Consider the following 23,231-nt stretch of genomic DNA (forward strand, 5'->3'; position numbering starts at 1 on the left):
CCAATTATACTTCCTCACAGTTTGCCCTGTTAAATTGAAACTGAGAAGAGGTTTGCCTTACAAGAGAAAACGTTTTTTTTTTTTTAAATAACCAACTACACAAAGTCACTCCTTAATAAATAAAAAATATTATACACTTAAGGAAGAGGCCAGGGGGAAGGGGATCTGGCCGGGAAGGAAATGGGGAAGTGATGAAATACTACGACATCAAGGCAGCGGTTCAGAACATCCTGGCCGAGTGCTGACATGCTGACTGATGTTTCCATGAGTTAATTAGAGCCGTCCTGCTAAGAAGACCAAGCCTGCCCAGCCTCACACTGGCCTACTTTCATGCTATTAAAGACATTTACCAAACGGGAAATGTAGGACACGACGAAGTAATGTACGTACGGTGGTGACCGACCTCTCAAATGATGACGAATAGCCGTAGTTTTACACAATAATTTGAGTGTTTATAAAAAAATAAATAGAATATGGGACCTTTTCAACGTCAGGGTTTTATTATTGACATTTTTCCCAATGCATTGTAAACCAGAATACATGTGCTTGGACATTAAATGTAGAACCACAGGAAGGTGAAATAGCTGTAAACAAAGAAATGCAAAGACGAACATAGCTCGATAGCATACAAAATCACAGAAAACAAACGCATGAAACGATCAATAAATAAACAGGATTTCCTCGCCTTCAGAAAGGGAGGCTGATTGTCAAGGTAACAGAAATGGCTTCTGTACAGGTGTGAGTGGGAAGCCATTTTGGAAAGGAAAAAGGAGAACTCAGGGAAAAACAGGAAAGACGGTGAGCTGCTCAAGACAATAAAAGGCAAATTTAGCAAGTTTTTCTACTAGTAGAAGAGCAACAAGAACCCAATTTTCAACGCCAACTCATTCTTTCCCACAAATGCAAAAAATTAATGAATGAATTGTATTTGAGAGTGCATTTTCCTTTACTGACTCAAGTTTGGCCATTGATGAACTGATCTGCGCATTACCACACTAACCACTTACACCTTACACCCAGGATAACCTGAATTCATCCGGTGAACACAAAGCCAGAAGAACGGATAATCAAACGGGTGAGTGAATGCATTGCTCAGGTCAAAAGACGGGCCAGAGTAACAGATTTTAACAGACACTGCTACTGTAATACAAAAGGCCACATTTAACATCACTGGCATCAGCATCAAACATACAATACAGATACGACGGGATAACCACACTCAACGCTGTACAATAGAGGGGAAACAAATCGGTAAAAAAAGTGCCCAGGATTCAACTTGTTAGACAGTAATTAGCAGCCATCCACCACCGAAAACGGCTACCTGGCTTCAGGTTTTCGACGTAGGAAGTGCTCAACTCGCATGTTGCTCAACATGCGAGTTTTCAAAAAGGAATATTGAACAAGTTTAATGTTTTGTCAGCAGTTATACAATGTTGTAGTATTTAAAACGTAAAATATAAATACCCAAGTAAATTGTGTGCAAACCACCGCAAAAAATGCTAAATTGTATTGACAGAGTTCCCTTATTCACAATTAGGTGGCCCAAAGCTACGAGGCTCAATAGCCACTTGTCGTCGTAATAATTATTATTGTAAGGAAAATAGCAACTTAGGTTTGCATATTGAGCCATACCATCAAGTAAGCTTCAACGCAGTTAGCTAAGCGAGTAAGCATGTAAAAATGAATGAGAGCTACACAATCCAATGAGCTACAACACAGGCTACTACATTGCAACATCATAAGCTAAAGCCCATAAGTCAACATAGTTAACTTGCCAATATACAGTTAGCTAACTAACATACAGTTAGCTGACCAATGTACCATTAGCCACGCGACATGATGGGCTACAGCTCAGACAGTCCTCTTCTCCAGCTCTCGTTCACCAGCGGTACCAAGCCACCGGTGGATGTTCACAGCGAAGCTTACCCGAGGATAACGGCTACGATGCAGACTCAAACACCAGGGCAGAAGATAGACGGATTAAACATTGACAAGAGTTGAGAGCCTCGACACAGCAGTAGTGACACCACATCACCGGCCTCGAGTAGGGCAGGAACAAGACGTAAATAAAACCCACGTCTGGGTGAAGGTACTGAAAAGGCAGCTGACAAAAATGCCGATATATCTCTCTCCCGGGAAATATCCATCCTAGCAACCGGGTCGGTAATAAACGAAAATACGAAGACACCTACTGACTGGGCAGAGTAGTCTAGCCTTTGCCAGCTGCATTTCTTCAACTCACCTCAAGGTCAAAGGTCAGATGTCACCTTGGACAGGTGACTCAGCCGTTTGGTCTGTTGGAGTCTAGGAGACGGAGGGCTGAGCGAGGATTCGTAAGCGGGTTTAGGGGATGAGGCCCGTGCGCTGTGTGTGAACGACAGACACACGTGTAGTGAAGAGGCGTAGGAGACGGGACACGTCCCAGCTGTCGCTTACATTTGTCAGACAGTCACCGAGAGCAGGAGGCAAGCGAGTGTGCTGCATGCATACGAGTTGTGTAGATGTGTGTGTGTGTGTGTGTGTGTGTGTGTGTGTGTGATAGAGCCGCTACTCCGGTCAATGAAGAAGACAGAACACAGAATGTCAGCGAGCAATAAAAGCGAGATTATCCCTGATTGCTAAATTTAGTATTTTTTATTACAGTTCATTTCTAGTTAAGATGCGTGAGGTCCTTCCCACGGCAGAGTCGTGTTCCCTTCCCCACGAGCAAGGCAGGGCAGAAGTTACGGAGGAGGGCCCGAGTTGTGCCGAACGCAGAACTTAAGTGGCAACTTAAGCTGCTAACGGATGTTATGCTCAATCTCCCTTCTTGACCCGCTTTTTTCCCTTTTTTTTGTTCAGTTCCAGCATCCAACACCGCGGTACCTTTGGTCCCTCTCAACACGTCTGTGATAAAGTAATCTCCAGCTGATTGAATTTACACGCAATGAAAGTCCTAAAAAAAAAAAAAGGCACATCCTGTTACACTCTGTAGCAGGTCAGTCCCGTAAGGTAAGGCCGCGGGTTCGAGAATCAAACCGAATCGACAGTAACCCCTCCTTCCTCCCCGCCCTCCTCATTTCCTGGTGTCGTCCAGGATGATGTTGGCCGTGACGAACACCAGACAGAACGCCGCCCACACCACCACGAACCACACCCAGAAGGCGTGGCGGAACGGCGAGCGGTGCTTGTTGACCACGTCGCGCCCCACCACGGGCTCCAGGTGCCGCCGGCTCAGGTACACCAGCATGGCGGGCACGATGTACTGGATGCCCGTGCCGGCGTACGCCCCCGTGATGCCCACCAGGGACTCCAGGTTGTGGGTGCCGAAGGCCACGAGGATGGGCGGCACCACGGTGATGAGCGGGAACACCACGCGGTCCACCACCCAGGGGTAGGTCCCGCCGTCGCGGTGGAACAGCGTCTTCCAGTTGTTGCGCAGCGTCACGGCGATGATGGGGAAGTTGGTGCTGATGGTGAACACGGGGAACAGGCCCAGGAAGTAGCGCAGCGCCGGCACGTCCAGCACGTCGCAGTTGTCGGTGAAGTTGAGCGTGTACATGTCGTGCAGCAGCGCGTTGTCGAAGCAGAAGATGGCGGTGAAGGAGAGCAGCGTGTAGAAGCACAGGATGAGCACGTAGTCCACCACCACCAGGGTGCCCACGCGCCGCTTCTCCGAGATGGGCGTGACCAGCGAGGGCAGCGAGTGCTGGCACATGAAGGAGTACACGCACACGCCAAACAGGTTGGGCACGCCCGCCAGCGAGGCCGTGGGCGGGCGGCCTTCGCCGCGGCCCTTGCTGATGCGGATCAGCGCCAGGATGATCATCATGGTGAAGGCTGTGGGACACAAGAAGCACAGAGATGGTCGGTCAGTGTAAAGGACTCTTCGAAGCGATGGCAAACACTGTATTGTCCACTGAATGGTAAATGGACTGCATTTATTCACCCATCCATGCTTGCAGACGTTCACACACCGACGGCGGTGGCAACCACGTATGGGGACAGCCAGCTCGTCGGGAGCAGTCAGGGTGAGGTGTCTTGCTCAGGGACACCTCGACACTCAGCTAGGAGGAGCTAGGGGATCGACCTAGCAACCTTCCGGTTACCAACCAACCCGCTCTACCTTCTGAGCAAGCAAAAAAACAAAAGAACTTGGGGCAGAATGGTCTTTCGTTCCATTAAGTGGTTTCTAATTATTAAGTCTAGGTGGGTATGAATAAATAAGGTTATGGAATAATTTGGCATGAATGTTTTAAAGCATGGAATGATTTAAGCGAAGACTTGGCTGAAATAGTTCCAAGCTATAAATCATTCACGTGTTTACGTCCCGTAGAATTTCCTCCAAATTCAAATTAATTTTGTTCAGAAAGAATAATGGAATAGAGTAAAATCCTGCCATGCCACGATAAGCAGATCAAGTGGAGCGAGATAATTCAATTACTTAATTGCATTGATTTGGGTTCGTCAGGAGATTGTTTTATTTCACAGGGTTGGGCACACACACACCTAGATTATTCATCGATGAATCATTCACTTATTTTGGCTAAGCACCCTTCTTCTAAGGTTGGCTTTGGGAATCAGTTAATCGGGCAAATGTAGAAAATGCATTATTAAAGACGGCCATCACAGAGACATGGTCGATTTGAGGAGACCCCCAGAGAGATCAACGCCAACACACTGTCACTCAGGGAGGAAATACGACCCTACTCTATGAATACTGCCAAGCCACATCTTGGAAATTGAAGCCATTTCTTGTGGCACATGTTCTATGAGCATCCTTTCTGTACCGACAGCGATATATCATTGTTTCTCTTTCTTCTGAAAAATGTACTAATTGTAAGACGCTGTGGATAAAAGCATCTGCTAAATGCCCTGAATGTAAATGTGAATGAGGTAAAAAAATACACCCTGCATCGTCTTGTAACCTCAATTGCTGATAGCTGATATAATAAAGGGCAGAGTGAATCGGGACTTGAAGAGATGTGACGCTCTAACCCGTGCACCATGACGCTGACCCAGAAAGCACCCTGATGGATCAGCCTCGGCGACGGAGCCATCAGGAGGGACCGGGCCCTGGTTCCGCTCCACAGACTCCCCTTTAGGGAGCAGATTTGCAGGGGGGGTGGGGGGGGGGGGGGGGGGGGGGGGGAGGACAGGTGGCACCTGAAAGAGAGGAGCGTATCCGTCTCTCCCCTCCTGCTGTTCGCAGACCCGGCTCCGATCGATTGTGATGCGTGCACGGACTGGCCAATGAGACGAGCTCCTCTGAGGGAGAGGTACGGGCTGGGTCACGGGTGAGCGGTCATGTGGGCCAACACGACCACCTCACCTCCGACCGCAGAATGGGATTGTTAGGAGAGGAAAAGTATTAATTATGAAAGGGAGGATGGTGAGTGTTGGGACATAAACCGAGGGGCGGCCCAGCTCTCCTTCACACCGGCACCACACTTTGAAACTCTGCCTGCGTTCTGCCGCTTGCTCTCTGTAAAATAACCCTCCATCAGTGAGGATGCCTCTCGTATAAATCCAGGCTATGGCTCCACGTCACCTCTGTGGCTCGCCCTCTAGCGCTCCATCAAAACAACCTCTTTAAAATCAGCGATATAGGCCTGGATGACTGAGAGGGTCAAAGGTCAAGAGGAGGATGATGCACGGCCTGAACCCCGCTCTGGCCTCACCGCCGCCTCACGTTCACGCCCGCGATGCGTTGGAAGCTTTTATCGCCATGGACGAGCGCAGTATGAAGAAGGCGAGGACGGAGTCATGGCAGTGTCAGGGTTGAGCGTAGCACGGTGTGCCGCACAGACCTTGAGTAGGGTGTGTGTGTGTGTGTGTGTAAACCTTTGACCTGTTTTTGTAATTACTTTAGTGCATGTCTTGATATGAGGTTACTGACCTTGATTACGTCATTCTGTGCAGCTTATAATAATCATTGAATAAATAACTAGGACCAAATTGAATGCATGTTGGTCGGCAGTACCGGTTGCTAATAAAACATTTTTTGTTTGTTATAAGCAAAATCTTTTTCATGATGTGCACTTTAAACGCATTTATTTGCATGTTTAAGTCTGCGTTGTAGAGTTCTTTATGTGTGTGAGGGTAAGTGTGTTTTGTTTTGTGTATACAGCAACATATTCAATGTTCTTGTATGGGGTTTATGGAAAGGAAAGCTGAGACAGACAAACAATTGTGGGTTAAAAGTAGGGATGTCCGATATTGGCTTTTTTGCCGATATCCGATATGCGATATTGTCCAACTCTAAATTTTCGATTCCGATATCAGCCGATACCGATGTCGATATTTGGGTTATTTTTCCTCAAACCTAATTTAGGTAACATTACATATCTCCTGTTGTGGAATTAACACAACATGCTTAATGTTATTGTGATGCCCCAATGGATGCATTCTTGAATGCAACAAGGCTTTCCAAATGTTAACATTGTCTGTGCAAAATAAGAAAAATACTTCAACTTAATTTAAGGGAAAAGTGCCATGTTTATTTTTATTTTTTTAATGGTCTCAGACAACAGTTTGGATTACACTCTCCCTGAGATAATCTTGACAATGCCCACCACAAATAGGGCAAACTTGACTTCACAAATGATAAAACATTGTACCTGAACAACTATGTGCAACATAGCAGTATGTTTCTTTAACTAAAACTCAATAACCTTAATTGAATAAATGCACAAATATGAGTCAATTACAATGTGCACTGTACTGCACAATTTTGAAAACATTTATTTGAGCTATAAAAAAAAAAAAAAAAAAAAATCGGTTTTAAGGCAAAAAAAATCCGATACCGATATTGACAGATATTACATTTTTATGCTAATATCGGGCCGATAATATCGGTGGGCCGATAATATCGGACATCTCTAGTTAAAAGAGAGTGAATGACTTGTAGCCATGGCCCACAGGTTGGACCAGAACCTCGGTTGCTTCAAGGAGGGCAGACTGCTTGGCTGGTGTGGCCGTGGGTTGAGCCCCGAGACGCCCAGAGAGCAGCGTATGGGATGACGGAGACTGAGTATCTGCTCTCCAGTGAGAGTACACTAACAGGCGTGGTCCGTCCGGGGACCAGGAGATCTATTAATCTGCCCCTGTGGTGGAGTGGAGCTAACATACCAGAGGAGAAGCACGTATTTCACACAGAACAGCACCAACAGGGGGAAAAGGTGCTGAGCTGAACAACATATCAATCCATCAACAGTAAGACTACTGATGGTGTGTGTAGCATAATGTAGAGTTGTATTTATCCATTAACAGCAGTTAATATTTTTTTTCAACACAGAGCCAATTCCCTCTATAATAGGAAAGAGATGGTGTAATTCCGAACGCTATGCCATGGCAAGTACATAATTACGTGACCTATTCAGGGGTTTAGGCCCAATGCGGTCAATATTTAGATAGCTGGCTCCTTCCCAAAGTCATCTCTGGCTCGTGTTGAGGAGAGTGTGCCAAAAGGGAAATATACTTTCACTTTCTATACCGAGAGTCGAGGTCTTGTGCTGATAGCACAGCCGGCAAATATATGATAAATGTAGACTTAACGTTTTACTCTCCAGTGGATTTAATACACACCGGGTATCTGAGCAAACCGATTTGTGTTATTTAGTACATCTTAAACGACATAGAGGTCCATGTCATCAAGGAGCTGCTAGGGGCTTAGGCATCTTGCTCAATGATGTCTAAAGGAGTACTGTAACTAAGGACTGGAAGAGGAACTCCTTAGCCACGTCATTTACATTTAGCAGATGCTTTTAACCAAAGCGACTAACAATAAGTACTTTTGTCAGAAGAAAGAGAAACAATATATCACTGTCGGTACAGTAAGGATGTTCATAGAACCAAGTGACAAGCACCAACAATTGTTAGGTTACCCCATTTCCTGTTTACAACAAAGATAGCTTTGATAAGATGCTACACAATGCTAAGTACTGTTTTAAAGTGCAACGACGTACAACATACGTGCGTAAGTTGGGTGTGTGTGTGTGTGCGTGTGGGGGGGGGGGGAAGGGGGGGGAGGCTATGCAGAGTCTAGGTGAACTCTGAACAAGTCTTGAGTCTTTTGCGAAAGCTGGTGAGCACCTCTGCGGTCCTGACTGCGTTGCACAACGCTCCCCTGATTGAAGCTGGCATCACGGTCATCGCTAGCAGATCGGACAAGACACAAGAAGGCACAATTGCAAGGCGGCCTCGTTGTGCCTCAGAAAAACCATCGAAGGTCTCCCCGACTTTATAGCGGGACCTGCCGTACATTTGGTCGTAGTGTGGTGTTCCGTACGACGGTATTGTGTTGCATCCTCGCCATGTGTGCTCGGCTCAGCAGGAGGTACGCCGTGCCCTTGGAAGTTCAAAACGAATCAGCACAGTCTCTGCCACCGGCAGCTGCTCCCTGCCCCATCAGATACGATGTTCCAGGACACCGTAGACGGGGACGGGGACGGGGGGGTTCAAACAACGGTGGACAAGAGTGAGGCTAGCGGCCCCGCGTGGACGGTACAGTTTGACAACAACCCTTCATTTATGGAAGTGAAAACGCCACAGCAGGCTTCATTTAGGGAAACCATGTTTAGTGAATCGCAGAGAAAACCTTTACGTAGGTAGGTGTAGAATAGGTGAGCATGAAACGTCATTCACACTTTACACAGTAACTTAAACTCCATTGAAGTTACTTTGGTAACTTATTTTATAACTATAGCGTACGTAGCAACATCAAACAGTATTGCAGGACGATACATCTTCTTGACAGGGTTGTAAGATGAAAAGAAGAGCCAGGGGATGTGATTCAGTGTTATGACGACTGACCTAATCCTCGGTTTCTCCCCAAACAACGACAATGTGCTAGATCGGACCGTGACGACGCGCCCTTCAGAGACCTCTACTGGGACAGTGCTGTGCACTGTGCAGTAGCGGTGCACTGACTTTCCATTCCTCACTGTGTGAGCGGCTCGAAGCAAAAGACTAGGGTCAGGCACAGTACAGTACTGTCTGCTTATCCTCCCTAATCTCCCTGCAGTTTCCCCAGCCTTTCTCTCCCTCTCTCGGTGAACACATCTGCCACAGAGCACAATCACAGTGTCCTTCTGGCTGGGGAACCACAGAGCAGGTAAAGGAGCCGTTGCCAAGCCTGTCAGCGCCTCTCGCAGCCCGGATGGGAGGGACGGAGCGTGGGGAGATTTTAATTAAGACAGGCCTCGGGTGCCTGGCCCTCGCCGATGTACTGAAGTGGCGTTAAATGCTCCTGCTAGATATCTTTATGCCACTGAATTATAAATACATTTATGATATTGCCTTTTTTTTCTTTTACTTTATGGCAACCTTATCTCAATTTGGAAATGGGGTGTCTTCATTAAAATGTGCCGTCAATCTATCAGCATAATCGTTTTGATGGATGGCCGTAGACTTAAAAAGGCTTTACAGCTGCTTGTAAGAAGGTTGAGAGGTGACATTAGCATGGACCAAGAGCCACTATGCTGTTAGTTATTAAATCTCTTTCAAAGGCTACAAGTCACGAACATTGTGACATTGATACTTGGGTGTCCGACAACATAAAAGACGAGTCAAGATATAAGTCAGTTTGATCCTTTCAAGATGACGTGCAGTAATCTTAATCAGGATCAAAGTGACATATTTCCGGACATATTTGCTCATCTTTGCGGGCGTCTCCGAACCTCAAGTCTTTGTCCTACTTAAGAAGGTTGAGGCTAATCGGTCTCACTTAAGACACTACAGGAACTAAGCGCTTATCTTCGACTCAAAATTAAAAGGCAATCAGATGGCTTAAACACCTGGTGGAACCAACGCAGTACAATACGATATCTCATAATGGGCTCATTCGTCAATGCCTCTAAGAAGGGCTTCATGACACACTTCCCAACCATGGCCGTGAATTTAAATGGGAAAGCTCGCTGCAATGCTACAAAAACCCATAGTACTGATGATCAGGCTGGATGAACAATATAAGGTGGCTGGAAAGAACGGGGTGAAGGAAACCATTAAAATATATGGATAATTGAAGATTTGTTGAATGTGCTAAATTGTCTTTGTAACTTTTGTTGGATAAAGTATGCTTTATTGTACCTGTTTTTTATACCGGTAAATTTGCCAAAGTGAATCTGCCAAAGGGAATCCAACTCTAATGGGTTTGCAGAAGTCGTTTTTCTATCATCGGTCCTTTCCTTGACTATTAATGACCGATATTAACCTTTGGGGGTTTATCATTCCTTGGTTACCCGACTACATATGTCTGCCGTTAACCTGTGGCGGTTCATCGCGGCGGAGGTGAAAAACGAGTCTAAGCTCTGAAGGTCACTGCGACATTGTTCCCTCTGATGAAGCTGCCCATTCAGAGACACCTCGGCCCCATTAACAGGAAACCCTTCAGCGAAAGGCAATGTATGCAGCGCCAGAGGAAACTCATTCACACGCATGACATGAGAGATTTCCCTCAGAATAGGCATCTGTGATGACAGATGGGGATAACCTGAAGGTATCTGCAATGACACCCGACCAGAACCTATAGGTACTGGTGATGACTGATAGAGATAACCTGAAGGCATCCTCAATGACACCCGACCAGAACATATAGGTATTGGTGATGACGGATGGAGATAACCTGACGGTGGCGGTCACGAACCTGAAGGCCTCAGCGAAGACATATGACATGCTGAAAGGATCAGTGACAACGCTTGACTATCACCTCGTCTGAAGCATGGTCATCAGAAGGTACTGGTACTGCCACATGCAGATAACCTGGACTTCAAGGCTGAACTGCCCTCACGTCTGGCCTTCAGGTTACCTGACTATCCCCTCATCGGACGCATGGTCACTGAAGGCACTGGTACGCATGTCCGCATGGAGATAACCTGGACTTCCCTTCCAGGCTGAATCTGCCTCACGGCCGGCCTCCTTGCTACAGCTTCCCCTTTCAACGGGGGCCGGAGTGGGGACTGCGGGGGATAGGTATCGCAACCGTATTACAAGTGCCACTTCATCTCACAGTGAGTGATTCAGCGGTGCTCCGGAGGGGGTCGGCGACGACCTTGTAGGGGATGCTACAGATTACCGGCGGAGCCTCCCGCCGGCTGCCCCCCCCCACCGGGACCCTGCGGCGGAGCTGTTGCTGTTAAGTCGAGGATGGCGGACGCGCTCGGAGCCCCAGGGGATCGCGGAGTGGCCGTGAAAATGGGTTCCTCGCCGACGGCTTCCACTCTTCAGAGAAGGGCCACCTCCAGTAAATTGAGCGACACAAAATGGTTAAAGGGGGGGGGGGGGGGGGGGCAGGTAATAAATCCACAATGGGATGTTGTGACAAGACGAGGGGTCCCGCTTCTCGGAGCGAGTAAGAGAAAGAGTTTAACGCCAAGGCATTTCCACCGAGACACCCAGCAGGTCAATTACTTAACGGCCGGGACCTTGGGAAGGGTGGGGGGGGGTTGTATTTGCATGGCACAGTAGTGACACAAAGTACGGACCTTTGAGGACATCCTGTTGTTCTGGCACATTTGCCAAATTAAAATGACGCCTCCAAGGCTTACCCTGTCATTAATTAAGAGGTGCTGTGGTTCTCCTCTGCGGCAGTGACCCGCTCTTCACCCGGTGTGCAGTGGAGGATGCAGGGTTTTCCCCGCTGGTAGAGCCGTCCCGGTTATCCACTCCGCTCAAAGCCATCCCGAGCGGACCCAGCTGGCAGCGGTGCAGGGCTCACACCCGGCACAGGCGGGAGATAACGACCGCACCGCCGGGAACCAACGAGCCACTCTGCTCCCTAATGAGCCCGGCCCCGTGAACGAGTCAACAGGCCCGCCGCACGCAGGGCGTTCCGGTGTGAGGTGCCCAGCCGTGACCACCTGCTGGCCCGCCGTTTAGCACCCCAGCAGCTCTCAGATAGATGGGACTGCACAGCCAAACTCCATCAAATTATCTTAAGGGCTTTCAGGAAACAGCAATTACTCCCTGCACTCAGGCGTGGCTGCGTTTGGTATACTTTAGCCAGCGATAAAAAAATAAAATACATCTGCCTATGAGCCTGGGCCTCGGAAGTGTCCAGGGGCTGTGATCTTTAAAAACACATTAGCGGAGGGACCTCCGCTTAGAGCAATGTTGGCAGCAGTACTTTTACAACAAAAATACAGCTTCTTTCATGTCTCTCATTTAGTGCTGCAGCTTGATGGTAAAATAATTACATTACTTGATCGGAAAAACTTTGAAAATCTCAGCTCAGCACATTGCATAATGTAATTGAATGATGGAGAGCTATAGTCTCCATCCCTGTCTAAGGAGTGTATATTCTAACACCTAAGGTGTGAAGGAATGAATAGAGACATCCTCACATAGGCTACCTTACCGTTGGATGGATCCAAAAGGTTAACAGCCCTGATTAAAACACTTACCACCGACTGTTGGACTGATCGATCTGAAACCCATTTCAAGAAGCCGTCCATCAAAAACTATTTTTTAATTAACTCAATCCATTCATCCATCCAACAGTCGATGGATCCATCCATTGATCCATCTATCTGCACATTCACACAAGTGAGTTCTGATTTTTGTGTAACAATAAAGCTCCCACACCTATGCCGATCGACGGAACAACGAGGGTAGCAGCATTATCCGGGACGCCACACAGCCCGCCCATGCCCTGTTTGAAATGCTGTCATCCGGGGAAGGGTTCAGGACAATAAGACACTCACCAGTAGACTGAGGAACAGCCTCTTTCCCAGAGCGGTGGCTTGCATCACTAACTCTCCATGTACTACCACAGAACAGGCTAATGGAATTGAGCGCACACCTCAAGGACTGTGACACACGCATCAAAGACTGGGACGCCCACACAAACTCACCCCCACACGTCTGTGTGTATGGGCTGCACACATAGACGCACACCGTTATAAAATGGGCTAGGTCTCCACTTGTCCTAGGGGGGTATTCCCCTTGCTCCTGTGGTGGGTCGGTTGGGATTGGAGGAGCTGGAGAGGAACAGGGGGGGGTTACGGGTCACTGGGGCAGCAGGTCTTCCATTTGAGTTAGCGGTTATTCAGTCTGTGACGGCGGGCGAGGGTTGAATTTAGCCTCATGGTTCAGTCCACCCTGTGGATCTCCCCCTTCAGCAGGATGGGGTTCAGAAGATACTGATGAGGAACACCACTCCTCCTCCTCCTCCTCTTCCTCCTGTTCATGCTAGGTTGATTTTGAGGAGGGTTCAGGCTGAATGAATGTCCCAGGTGAACTTTAGGGTTATTCAAATTGACATTTTCAATTAGTTCTTCAGAGAAAACGGCGGATTCAGGTTTATTCAGGTTGAAGAGGCTATGCATCGTGCATGTTTTTTGTTTATTTTGTGATGAAGCTGACTAAAAGTCATTTTGCGTATTTATTGATAAGAAGACGCCTTTATCAAGCTCGTGTTTTGTATTTCTAGCTTTGGTGGAAATCAGACTATCCGGAGTTCTGCAGGACAATCCCAGTATTTATCTGTCCCGTATCCCGAAACCAAGAGGAGCGAGGGTCTGCGTTACGCAGGGTTTTCCTGTTTTGTTACGAATACATTTGTTTGGAATCTCACATTTAGCATTAGTAAAGATTTCCGGCCAAACAATTGCACACTGGTTCTGGGGTGACACCTGTTCCAAAAGTCGACCAGTCCAGAACCCCCATGTTCCACGACCAGAAACCCAACAGAAAAAAATAAAAAATACTAAACAAACAAAACCCTCCCCTCACCCGCAGACCTCCATCTGGGGTATGCCTGCGTGTGTGTGTGTGGTATGGCTTTAATTAAGCAACACTGACCCCCGTCAAGATGGCCTGTGCCTCCACCCTGCGCCTCCACCAGCTGCCGAGCCAGACGCTCTGTGATGCGCCCCTTCACTTAACAACGCTAATCCCGGCCCCCCCGCCCGGCCCGGTCGCACCAGCACATCTCTATACAACCCCTAGTGCACCGCGGGTCAGTGGCCTGGCGATGGAGGGAGGCCTCACCGCCACGCCTCGTCTGGGATGATTAATGATAGGGACACGTTGGGTGGCGACTCCGGCGGGGATCGAAAAAGTTAGTTTTTTATTTATTTATAAATAAATAAACTGTGATATGGTGGACTCATTTTATAAAGTGTAATTTATCAGTTTCATACAAAAGCAGCTTATAGGGAACTGTGTTTGCCCAGGCCATTAAGGGGTAGCTAGGAGTTAGGTATCTTGCTCAAGGACCTCTACAGATAGACTGCAGCCAAAGTGTTCGATCTTTTGGCTGGGAGTCACACCAGAACTTAACCCTTAACCCATTTCCTTGTGCAATGGAAGATGTGTGCGCACTTGGCAGGAAAATGTATATATATGTCCTCATGTGAGTCTTCCAACAAGTACTGCTCGTCTTTGTTTGAGAATTCCAAGCTGCCAGCCAGAAAGAAAAAGGAGGAGGAAGATGAAGAGGAGGAGGATGCACTCCACTGATAAAGAATCACCTTATTATCAGACCTTATTATAAACACGTCATGCAGTAAATGAGGAAGCCTTACCCATTACACAAGAGTTAGCCAAAGTTGGACCAAAACAACAATTTGGGGGATTATGTTTGATTGCTAATTAAAAAACTTTAAAGTAGTGTTAAAAGTTTGGCTGCACTTGCACAAAGAATATAAACAAAGAATATAAAAATATAAAAATACAATATGGACACAATGAGCCCCATATCAGTGTAACCAGCTGAAATATTACATGCTGCAGGCCTTTTAGTACCACGGCTTCTGTGAAGCTCAAGACAGATGCACCCTCTTACACTGTAACCCCCCGCCTTCATAACTCCACCAACGCAATCGTCTCTCATCTAAATCGACTTCGGCCCATACCACGAAAACATAGAAGTTAGATAACAAAACTGTGAGCTCTTCAAACCAACGTGAACTAAATGTGCTTTATTTTTTATTGTAGACAGGCAAGTGGAAGCCATGGTCTTTAACCACGGTCTAAGAGTGAAACGTTTATGAGTCATTGTTTTTAATTGAATTACGGTAATTAAAAACTAAGATGGTAGTTTTTCTGTGGTGTCTGTGGTCGTTGACTTTTTGAGGACCTTGATATTGCTTCATATATACATTGTATTTATCTACATTATCTTATTTGCCAAACACCAGGTATAACAGCTTTTTATAAATGTGTGTCTCAAAGTCACTGAGATATCCCCTCTGATATTTGAAAAGTTGTCAAGAACACTCCGGAAGGGTTATCCAAGGTAGAATACAACTATTTTTCACCAAATTCTCCTTCAGGGATTATTACAGTTTTGTCTTGTCTTTTCCCATCTTCCTCTTGAGTCGCTAATCTCTCACGTCCTTTTCCCTTTGGCCTCCCTGGGCTATATTTATTTCTGCACACCGGCAGAAAGATTAAATGAGAGTACAGGGCTGTCATTTTATTTCTTTCAATCATCTAAAAACAAAGCTGGTGAGCTCTATTGTTAGCTTGCTAATGAATCCAATATATAACACTCCTTGTATATCACTGTCCATTAGGCTGTTGTCATAAGTTTCTTGGCAGTATACTTCAGTCCCCGAGTCGACATGGCAGTCGAGAACGTCTGCCTTGTCCCAGGACAGACTGAGTCCCTCCATATAGATCTATGGTTTTCAGCAGTCCCATTCAAAAGGTGACTAGATGAACCGTAAGCTGTGAGCCTTGACCGTCTGTCTACATGTGGCCCCTGTGCCGTGGCCCCGGCCCCAATACTGAACAAACCTCTGCCATGTTGAATGATAAGTGGGCCCTCTGAGTGACAACACCCATCACTCACAGACACACTGAAGGCACGGCCAGGATAGACCGCCTTATAACAGGTTAGAACAGCATAGCAAAGGTTCACTGGCAAGCACAGACCACCTTAAGATAGGCCAGGCTAGGGTTGTCAGAAAATAAATAAATATATAAACATATTGATGTTAAATATACTTGAAACTATTCCAATACTAATTTCCCGCCGTATTGATACACCAATACCAGCTTTGCTTTCTTGCTCGCTCTACGGTCCGACAGCGAGTTGACAGACACACACACACACACACACACACAGCACTACGGTGCCTACATAGCCCACCTCCTCTCCTCTCAAGTGAAAAGCCTGTTTACCAAGATTTGAGCCAAGCTGCTATCAGACTAACGATTATAACTCAAAAGTCTTCGGGAAAAGGGAAGTCCATTGGAAAACCCTCTGTCTTCATTCGAATGCGTGCGTGCGTGCGTGTGTGCGTGCGTGTGTGTATCCATTTGTAATGGTTCATATGTGCTAGCGTCTGGGCAGGTGGTGGACACGTGTGTGTGTGTGTGTGTGCGTGTGTATGTGTGTGCCTGCGTGAAGTATGGGGGTTTCATTTTCAGCCGCCGAGCCCGTGAGTGACGGTCCAATCAGGGCTTGGATGTGCTGTCACCAGCGTCAGGCTGAGGGATGGCAGAGAGCGCCGGCCATGATGGACGAACGAGAGCGAGAAACGTTAGCATAGAGCGAGAGAGAGAGAGAGAGAGAGAGAGAGAGAGAGAGCAAGACTATATAGTATAGAGAGACGGGTTGGGGAGGGGTCCTATGATACCGCGCCCAGAGAATTATGGATATCTAACAACATAGTCGTGACATAACGACTCGGCAGGGCCAGAGGTTGGCGGGGCTTGTTCTCACCAATCCAGCGCATGAGCGAGGTGAGGATCTGCAGGTACTTGGTCTTCTGGGCGTTGAAGAAGGTAAAGGGACCCAGCAGCAGAGTGAACGCGGCCTGGGGACAGAGAGAAGCAGAGGAGGACGTTTAGCCAGAAGAACGTTGTGATCACAACAACCCCCTGGCACTTAATATACACACTGACTGTATGTTGTACGTCCTGGCACTTAAAAATGGTACCTGGCATTGTGTGGCATCGTATTCTAGTTATCTTTGTTATGTACGGGGAATGGGTTAACATAGCGATTGTGAGGGCTTGGCACTTGGTTCTATGAAAATCCTTAGTGTGCTAACAGCGATATCTTGTTGTTTCTCTTTCATCTGACAAATGAACCTATTGTAAGTAACTTTGGGAATAAGCGACTGCTAAATGCCCTAATGTAAATGTAAATTAATGTTCCGATTAGGGGTGTGCACATGGAGGTACACGTGTAACCGGTTAGTAAATCATAACCGTTTAGGAAAAATAAGTAAACGAAAACCGTAAAAAAAAAAAAAAAAAGACAGTCCATACTTTCAACATAAAGTTTACTTATTTATAATTCGAAATCCGTCCCAGCCTTTATACCACAGATACTCTAGTCTAGGGCCTATAGCATATATCCGCTGTTTCTGATTACAGTTTAATGTAACAGTTAGCTGACAACATCCTAATTAACACCGCAACTGCAAATTAACCACACAGAGATAACCATGGCAACCGGTCAAACAAATTTCTTTTTGCGATCATTCTGATCGCGCATCCGCTGTGTTGATAAACAAATAATCCCCCTATAGCGTGACAGCGGTCCACAAAAATAAAAAAATCATTGATTAATAAAAAACACGGTTAACCGTGTACACAAAAAAAAAGGGGTTGTGTAACCGTTAACATTTTTTTGTAACCGTTCACACCCCTAGTTCAGATTTGATTGTTGGCGGCTATCTGGTTGTTGCGGTCAAGTAATTTAGGCGGCAATCAGATTCTTACGTTACATATGTATTTTGGAATGGCATCTTTGTGCATTTTGTAGAAAGGAGAGATGAGTAGAGAAAGCAAAGTGGGTTGAAGAATAGCAAGAATGACATGTAGCATAACACCGCAGGTCTGCATCAACAAACCTTTAAGATCCAAATATCCCCAAGAACAAGTCAGGATGGGATTCAATATGACAATCTTCTGCGGGTGTGACCTTGCTTCTAAAATTGTAGCTTCATGGGTAAAGAGGCGAAAATAAAAGGGGACAGAAAAAAACTATATATTATAAGAAAAAAGCCTTTTTGCTTTCGCTCACAGAACTCTGCACACTTTTTCCTACAGTTTGTTCGGAAAGTGAGTCTCTCTCTGGCCATCCTCCCCCTGATTGCCTATCAGGCCATCAGCTAGTATTTTCTATTAGAGCTCAAATCAGGCCCACTGGCTTAGCGACCGACCCAGAATCCCATCTTCTCTGCGGGTCTGGCCCCGGGTCCGTGCGCTGCGTTACAGACCTCCGACTCCGGGGTCCCACTCACGGGGACAATCTCAGGGCCCGCCGCCCGCATTGATTGGCGGCTGAACTTTGAGGGGAACACTTTAGGTTCGACTTGTCGTCTTAAGAGCTGCTCTGAAGCGCTTAGCCCACAGGTGTCCCCCCGCTTACCGGACACACACGGCCACACACAGGTCACGGCTGACACACAAACACACAGAGCCCGTGGCGGACACACAAATACACACCAAGAGCGATCACGGCTTACTACAGACAAGAGAAACACACAACTACACACACCAATCACAGCTTACCACACACAAGAGTTCTGATTTAACAACCCAACACAACCCCCTCTAACAACACAAGTCCTCTAACCACACAACCCAGCTAACAACATAACACACTCCATGACAACATAACGCAACACACATGCTGAAGACAGCTGGTATACATTTGATTTATTACCAATGCACGCCCTTCCAAACTCTCTACCTATCTTTTATCTCTCCCTAGTACAAACGCACGCACGCACACACACACCTTGAGTCAACTGTACTTGAACCTGTACTAATCAAAAGTAAGACAACCCTTTTTTAGTAACTTATCAAATTGTAAAGACGGATACGTTTAGAACACGTATCGATTCATATCGTCTGCCCTCCCCAGCATATCGCACTGCAGGCCCGAAGCCAAGGCATACATTTCAAACGGCCATTACAGCTAATAGACGAGCCATTAAGGGTAGAGATGTGTATGACCAGGAGGGCTAAGTTATTGGAGGACGGCAGGCTGACGGGGGAGTACCATCGGACCTATGTGCCTGGGGGGGAGGGGGGGGCCTCTCCACTCCTTCGTGTAGAGGGCAGTCTGAAGACGCACATCGGACTCGTTTCCGCAGCAACCACCTACGGTTATGGGATACCCTGGCAGATGGGCTTTTAATTGAAGGTCGACGCTGTCGTAACGGAAAACAATTTTTTGACAAAATGTACATTTTTGACGATTGCCTTTTTGGCAAATGGAGAAACAATATAAACCAAGAGGTTAAGTGCATGGGGACAATATCACAGCCATAACCTGACACGATGGTAAACTAATCCTGTATGGCGTCTGATGTACCAAAACACATCCCTCCAAATTATTATTATTATTTATTTTTTTTTCTTATCGTGATCTTATATTTTGTGCAATTGTGTGCAGGTGCAGGTGCTATAGATTTTGATATTAGTCTTGTAGTGAACCTGTACCTTTGTGACGCCTGCTGGAGAAAACGTAAACTGCGGTTGTGTAGCTACAGCAGGGATCATGCTTACAACTGTAAAGACGCAAAATCACTTTGAACCGTCTTTAACGAATAATTTCAGAAATGTAAGAACCCGGGTATAAACGCGTGTTAAAACTTAATAACTATTTAGTAAAGGTCATGAAAGCTCAAGGCTGAAATTAGTTTTTGTGTTTCATAGTTACTAGCGATCAAATACGTAGACCCCTTCACGGTGGTTCTGCTGTTTAACATTTTTATTTTCTTTGCTTCATGATAGAGAGAGATAGACAGAAAGGTATGGGAGATAAAGGGGAGGACGTGCAGTGACATGCAAGGACCACGGGCAGGAACCGAACCCTGCGTCGCTGCGATTACGACTGGGCCTAAACGGTACACACTCTACCCGGAGCGCACCACGGCCGTTCTACTGTTAAATACAGAGAGATTGGCGGGGTTCACATAAAGATTCAGAAAAAAATTCAATGAATTTGATTAATTTACTAAAAACGATGTCATGGGGATCATTCATCCAACATTTTACAACACTATAATTATCCAATTGCAAGAATTGTGATTCAAACTAATTCTACGACTGTCCTGTACTTGCGTAGGCTGAGAGAGGATCCTGAATTAAGAGTTACCATGGTCTGTCCTAGAGCAATTTGTGTCTCATACCAATTACTCCAGAGCGAGAACATGATACGAATAACAACAACATCGAATAAACATGACTGTTCTGAACTATTAATACAAATGATACCCAACCATGCAAGCATTTCTTTACTTCTCTCCCTCTACAGTTTGAGCCAATTCGGGTTCCCCCCCCTCTAAAAGGTGTCTCCAGCCATACCTGCACAGACTGTGGGTCAGGATGATGAATCCCTCCCTTTACCATGAAGTCATTGGTCTGTATAGCGTTCATAAATCAACGACGCACCTCCCAGCTAAACACACATCCCATGATGGCTCCAGGGCTGCCTGCAGCACTCTACCGTTGCAACGGGACCGGCCAATACAATCACACACTCCCAAACACACACAAAATAAATGGGCGCTATACACCACTGGGTTTTCCAGCAGTCCTATTACAGCCTCGACCGTGCTGCTCTATAATCCTTCCCTCCATCGCCACACACTATCTTTTCAGGGGCGGGAGCAGAATTGTTGTGCGTAGCATTACAGTTATTAGCACTAGATACAGATATACGATTACAGATGTAATTACTAGAACTAATATTATTTCGGTTGGGAAGTGTTGTGGCAATGGTGTTTCCCATTTGAAAATTGGATCCCAGTATCTTCAGCTGAGACCTAAGCCTAAACTTCTCCTAAATGGCATGCATCCAAAACGACAGCACCTAACCAATACAACTACCTATTCTACTACTACAAATAATAATTGAATGAGAGCGAATCAGAATTCTTGGCTTCCATCATGTTAACACACCAGAGTAACAGTAGAGCCCAAGCACAAATAATACCGCTGATCCCAATATATTAAAGAAAACTGTGCCCAAAGTGACTTGAACAAAAAAAAGTACACGCATGTCACCTGTCCTTTCTTTTGAAGCCTCGATGACTTCTACACAACACGGCACAGCGTGTTGAATGTTTTCAGAAAGGTCACCGGCGTGGTTAACAAAAATACATTTCCCCAGGGCCCATCACTTCAACGAAGCTGACAGCCGGGCCGCAAGCCCGGAGAGATGGGGAGGTAACGACGATGAAGTACCTGCTCTTATGGGGGTAGGAGCAATCCTCCATTTTGTTAGCAATTTCACCCCCCTTCCCAAACTAGCAAAGAATGCTCCATTCCTTCAATAAAAACCACCTGTCTCAGGTGGCATCAGGTACCCCATGAACTAATACAGAGAAATGAAAGGAATCAAACCAAAGAAGAAGAAGAATATAAGGGGAGGGGTGTAGTGGAAACCACAGGGGACTTTAGTGTGCTCGAGTGTGACTCAGAGCCGAGTGACTTGGCACGATACTCCGGGATTAGACAGCGCGCAATGCTGCCGGGGGCGACGGGCGATGTTAAAGCAAAACACAGTTTCAAACGAGGTGGAGCGCACCTTCAGCAGTATCTGCAGGAACGCTAAGGGATCAAATACAAGGCTCGGCGGGGGGGCTGGGAGTCTGCGCTACACTAAGAATCACCTTTGAGGAGTGAATGGTGAGATGACCTTTTTCACTTTTTCCTTGTCTCCCGCAACCCTGCCAAGCATCAGGTGGGGTTGGCTTTTAGACGTTTGATCCATTACTGTTTTGTTTTCTGGTTGAATGTCAGTTTGACATTCGAACAATGTAGCTGGTTGGTGACCTTAAGTTAAGTGTGTGTATAACACTTTTAGTGACCTTCACGGTTAACGTTTATTTATATATTATTATTACTGATTTTTTAAATAATTATCTGGTCTATTAAGCTTCTGGAATATCGGACGATAATTCCGAGATAGGATTCATATAGACTTTAACTTCTTCAGTTTCCTGGAAGAAGTCTAAAGGGCACTGGTTAAATGCAATCACTGTAACACAGCTGTGGTGACATATACAGACGGAGAAAATATTGGGTAGTCTTTTAAGGCAGCCGGGCTTAATTAACCTTATGTTGGGAACGGTTTGTCAGCTTGTCTAATTTGACACACAATGGAAAAACATCCAAGGCTGCAAAAGGCTCTTTTATTCTCTCCAAAATGGAGACTTTGACTGAAATCTCTCTGAGCCAAATGATTCATCACAGGGAACGACATTGGTTTGGACTGAAAACTCAAACAAAATTAACCTTTTCAGGATTAGTCAAAATGCCTGCAGGAGAGTCAGACAGGAGCTGGTTGTTAAACAGGGTATAGAACACAGAAGACAAGGAAAGGGACTGAAAAATGAGTTATGGAACTGCAATTCCATAACTCAGAGTACGAGTGACACCAAGCTCCGATGCATTTGTTCATTTAATACTATGTTCAGCTTTTCAGGCAATCTCCTCCCAGCAGAGCCAGGATAGCACAATCGCATCTCTTTCGAGGGCCTTTTCCATCCCTTTGTTACCAAAACTGCTTACGTTTCATGGACGGCATAATAAATCTATCAACAGACGGAAACAATTTCCGTCTATAGGAAACGTGTCTCAAATCAATTCGAGGGAAGCTGCCCATGTGCTTTCCTCTACCTGGGTGTAACAGAATATAACATGCAGATGGGTTTTGCTTCTTGACGGCTGGGACGGTGGTGCACCAGCCATTTCTCTGGCTCAATAACAGAGAATTCTCAGCGGTGTATAACCGAACCGGGCCGACCGCAATCACACACTTGGCTGAAACGCAATAAAGGCTGAATCTCCAATGAGACGCAGTCTAGGTGACCAAACTGAGGAATGGACACAAATACAAGGATTTATTCTGTGACCACACATGCACCCACACACGCGTACACATAAACAAACTCACACATGCTAACACACACACACATGCATGTCGCATGCGCACAGACACATTTGAACACACACACACACACACACACACACGTGTACACACACATGCATGCACACACACAAACACACACACCTGCATGCATACACACACACACCAACAAGTGAGCGCATAAACCACCGATCCGGAACCCATGTCCTAATGGATCCCATTTATAACCAATTCCAAACAGGGACACCATCAACGGGCAATTGAGAGATTACCGGATCATACGAGATTAGCCACGGTGAGTAATCCCAATAATGGTAAAGAAAATACACTGAATGAAGAGCCTCTTAGGGATTGTCAATCACTATCCACACCAGCGGGGCGCCCTATCTCCCCGCGGACAGGCTTG

At 46.3% G+C, this 23,231-nt stretch overlaps 1 protein-coding gene across 2 annotated transcripts in view; it reads right to left on the reverse strand.

Moving 5' to 3' along the window:
* Positions 1-477: 477 nt before the first annotated feature.
* The window catches only part of tmem104 (transmembrane protein 104), a 51,855-nt gene continuing 29,101 nt past the window's right edge, over positions 478-23,231 (reverse strand). Inside the window, exons 9-10 of one of the 2 annotated variants that reach the window (XM_030378801.1) lie at positions 16,652-16,745; positions 478-3,819 (exon numbers count right to left, since the gene is read on the reverse strand). In XM_030378801.1, coding sequence (XP_030234661.1) covers positions 3,056-3,819; positions 16,652-16,745 — 858 coding nt within the window. In that variant the 3' untranslated portion in view covers positions 478-3,055. The remainder of the gene's footprint in view (positions 3,820-16,651; positions 16,746-23,231) is intronic. The other variant, XM_030378803.1, reaches the window with a different exon arrangement.

The sequence above is a fragment of the Gadus morhua genome, chromosome 2 (genome assembly GCF_902167405.1).
Source record: "Gadus morhua chromosome 2, gadMor3.0, whole genome shotgun sequence".
Taxonomy (NCBI): Eukaryota; Metazoa; Chordata; class Actinopteri; order Gadiformes; family Gadidae; genus Gadus; species Gadus morhua.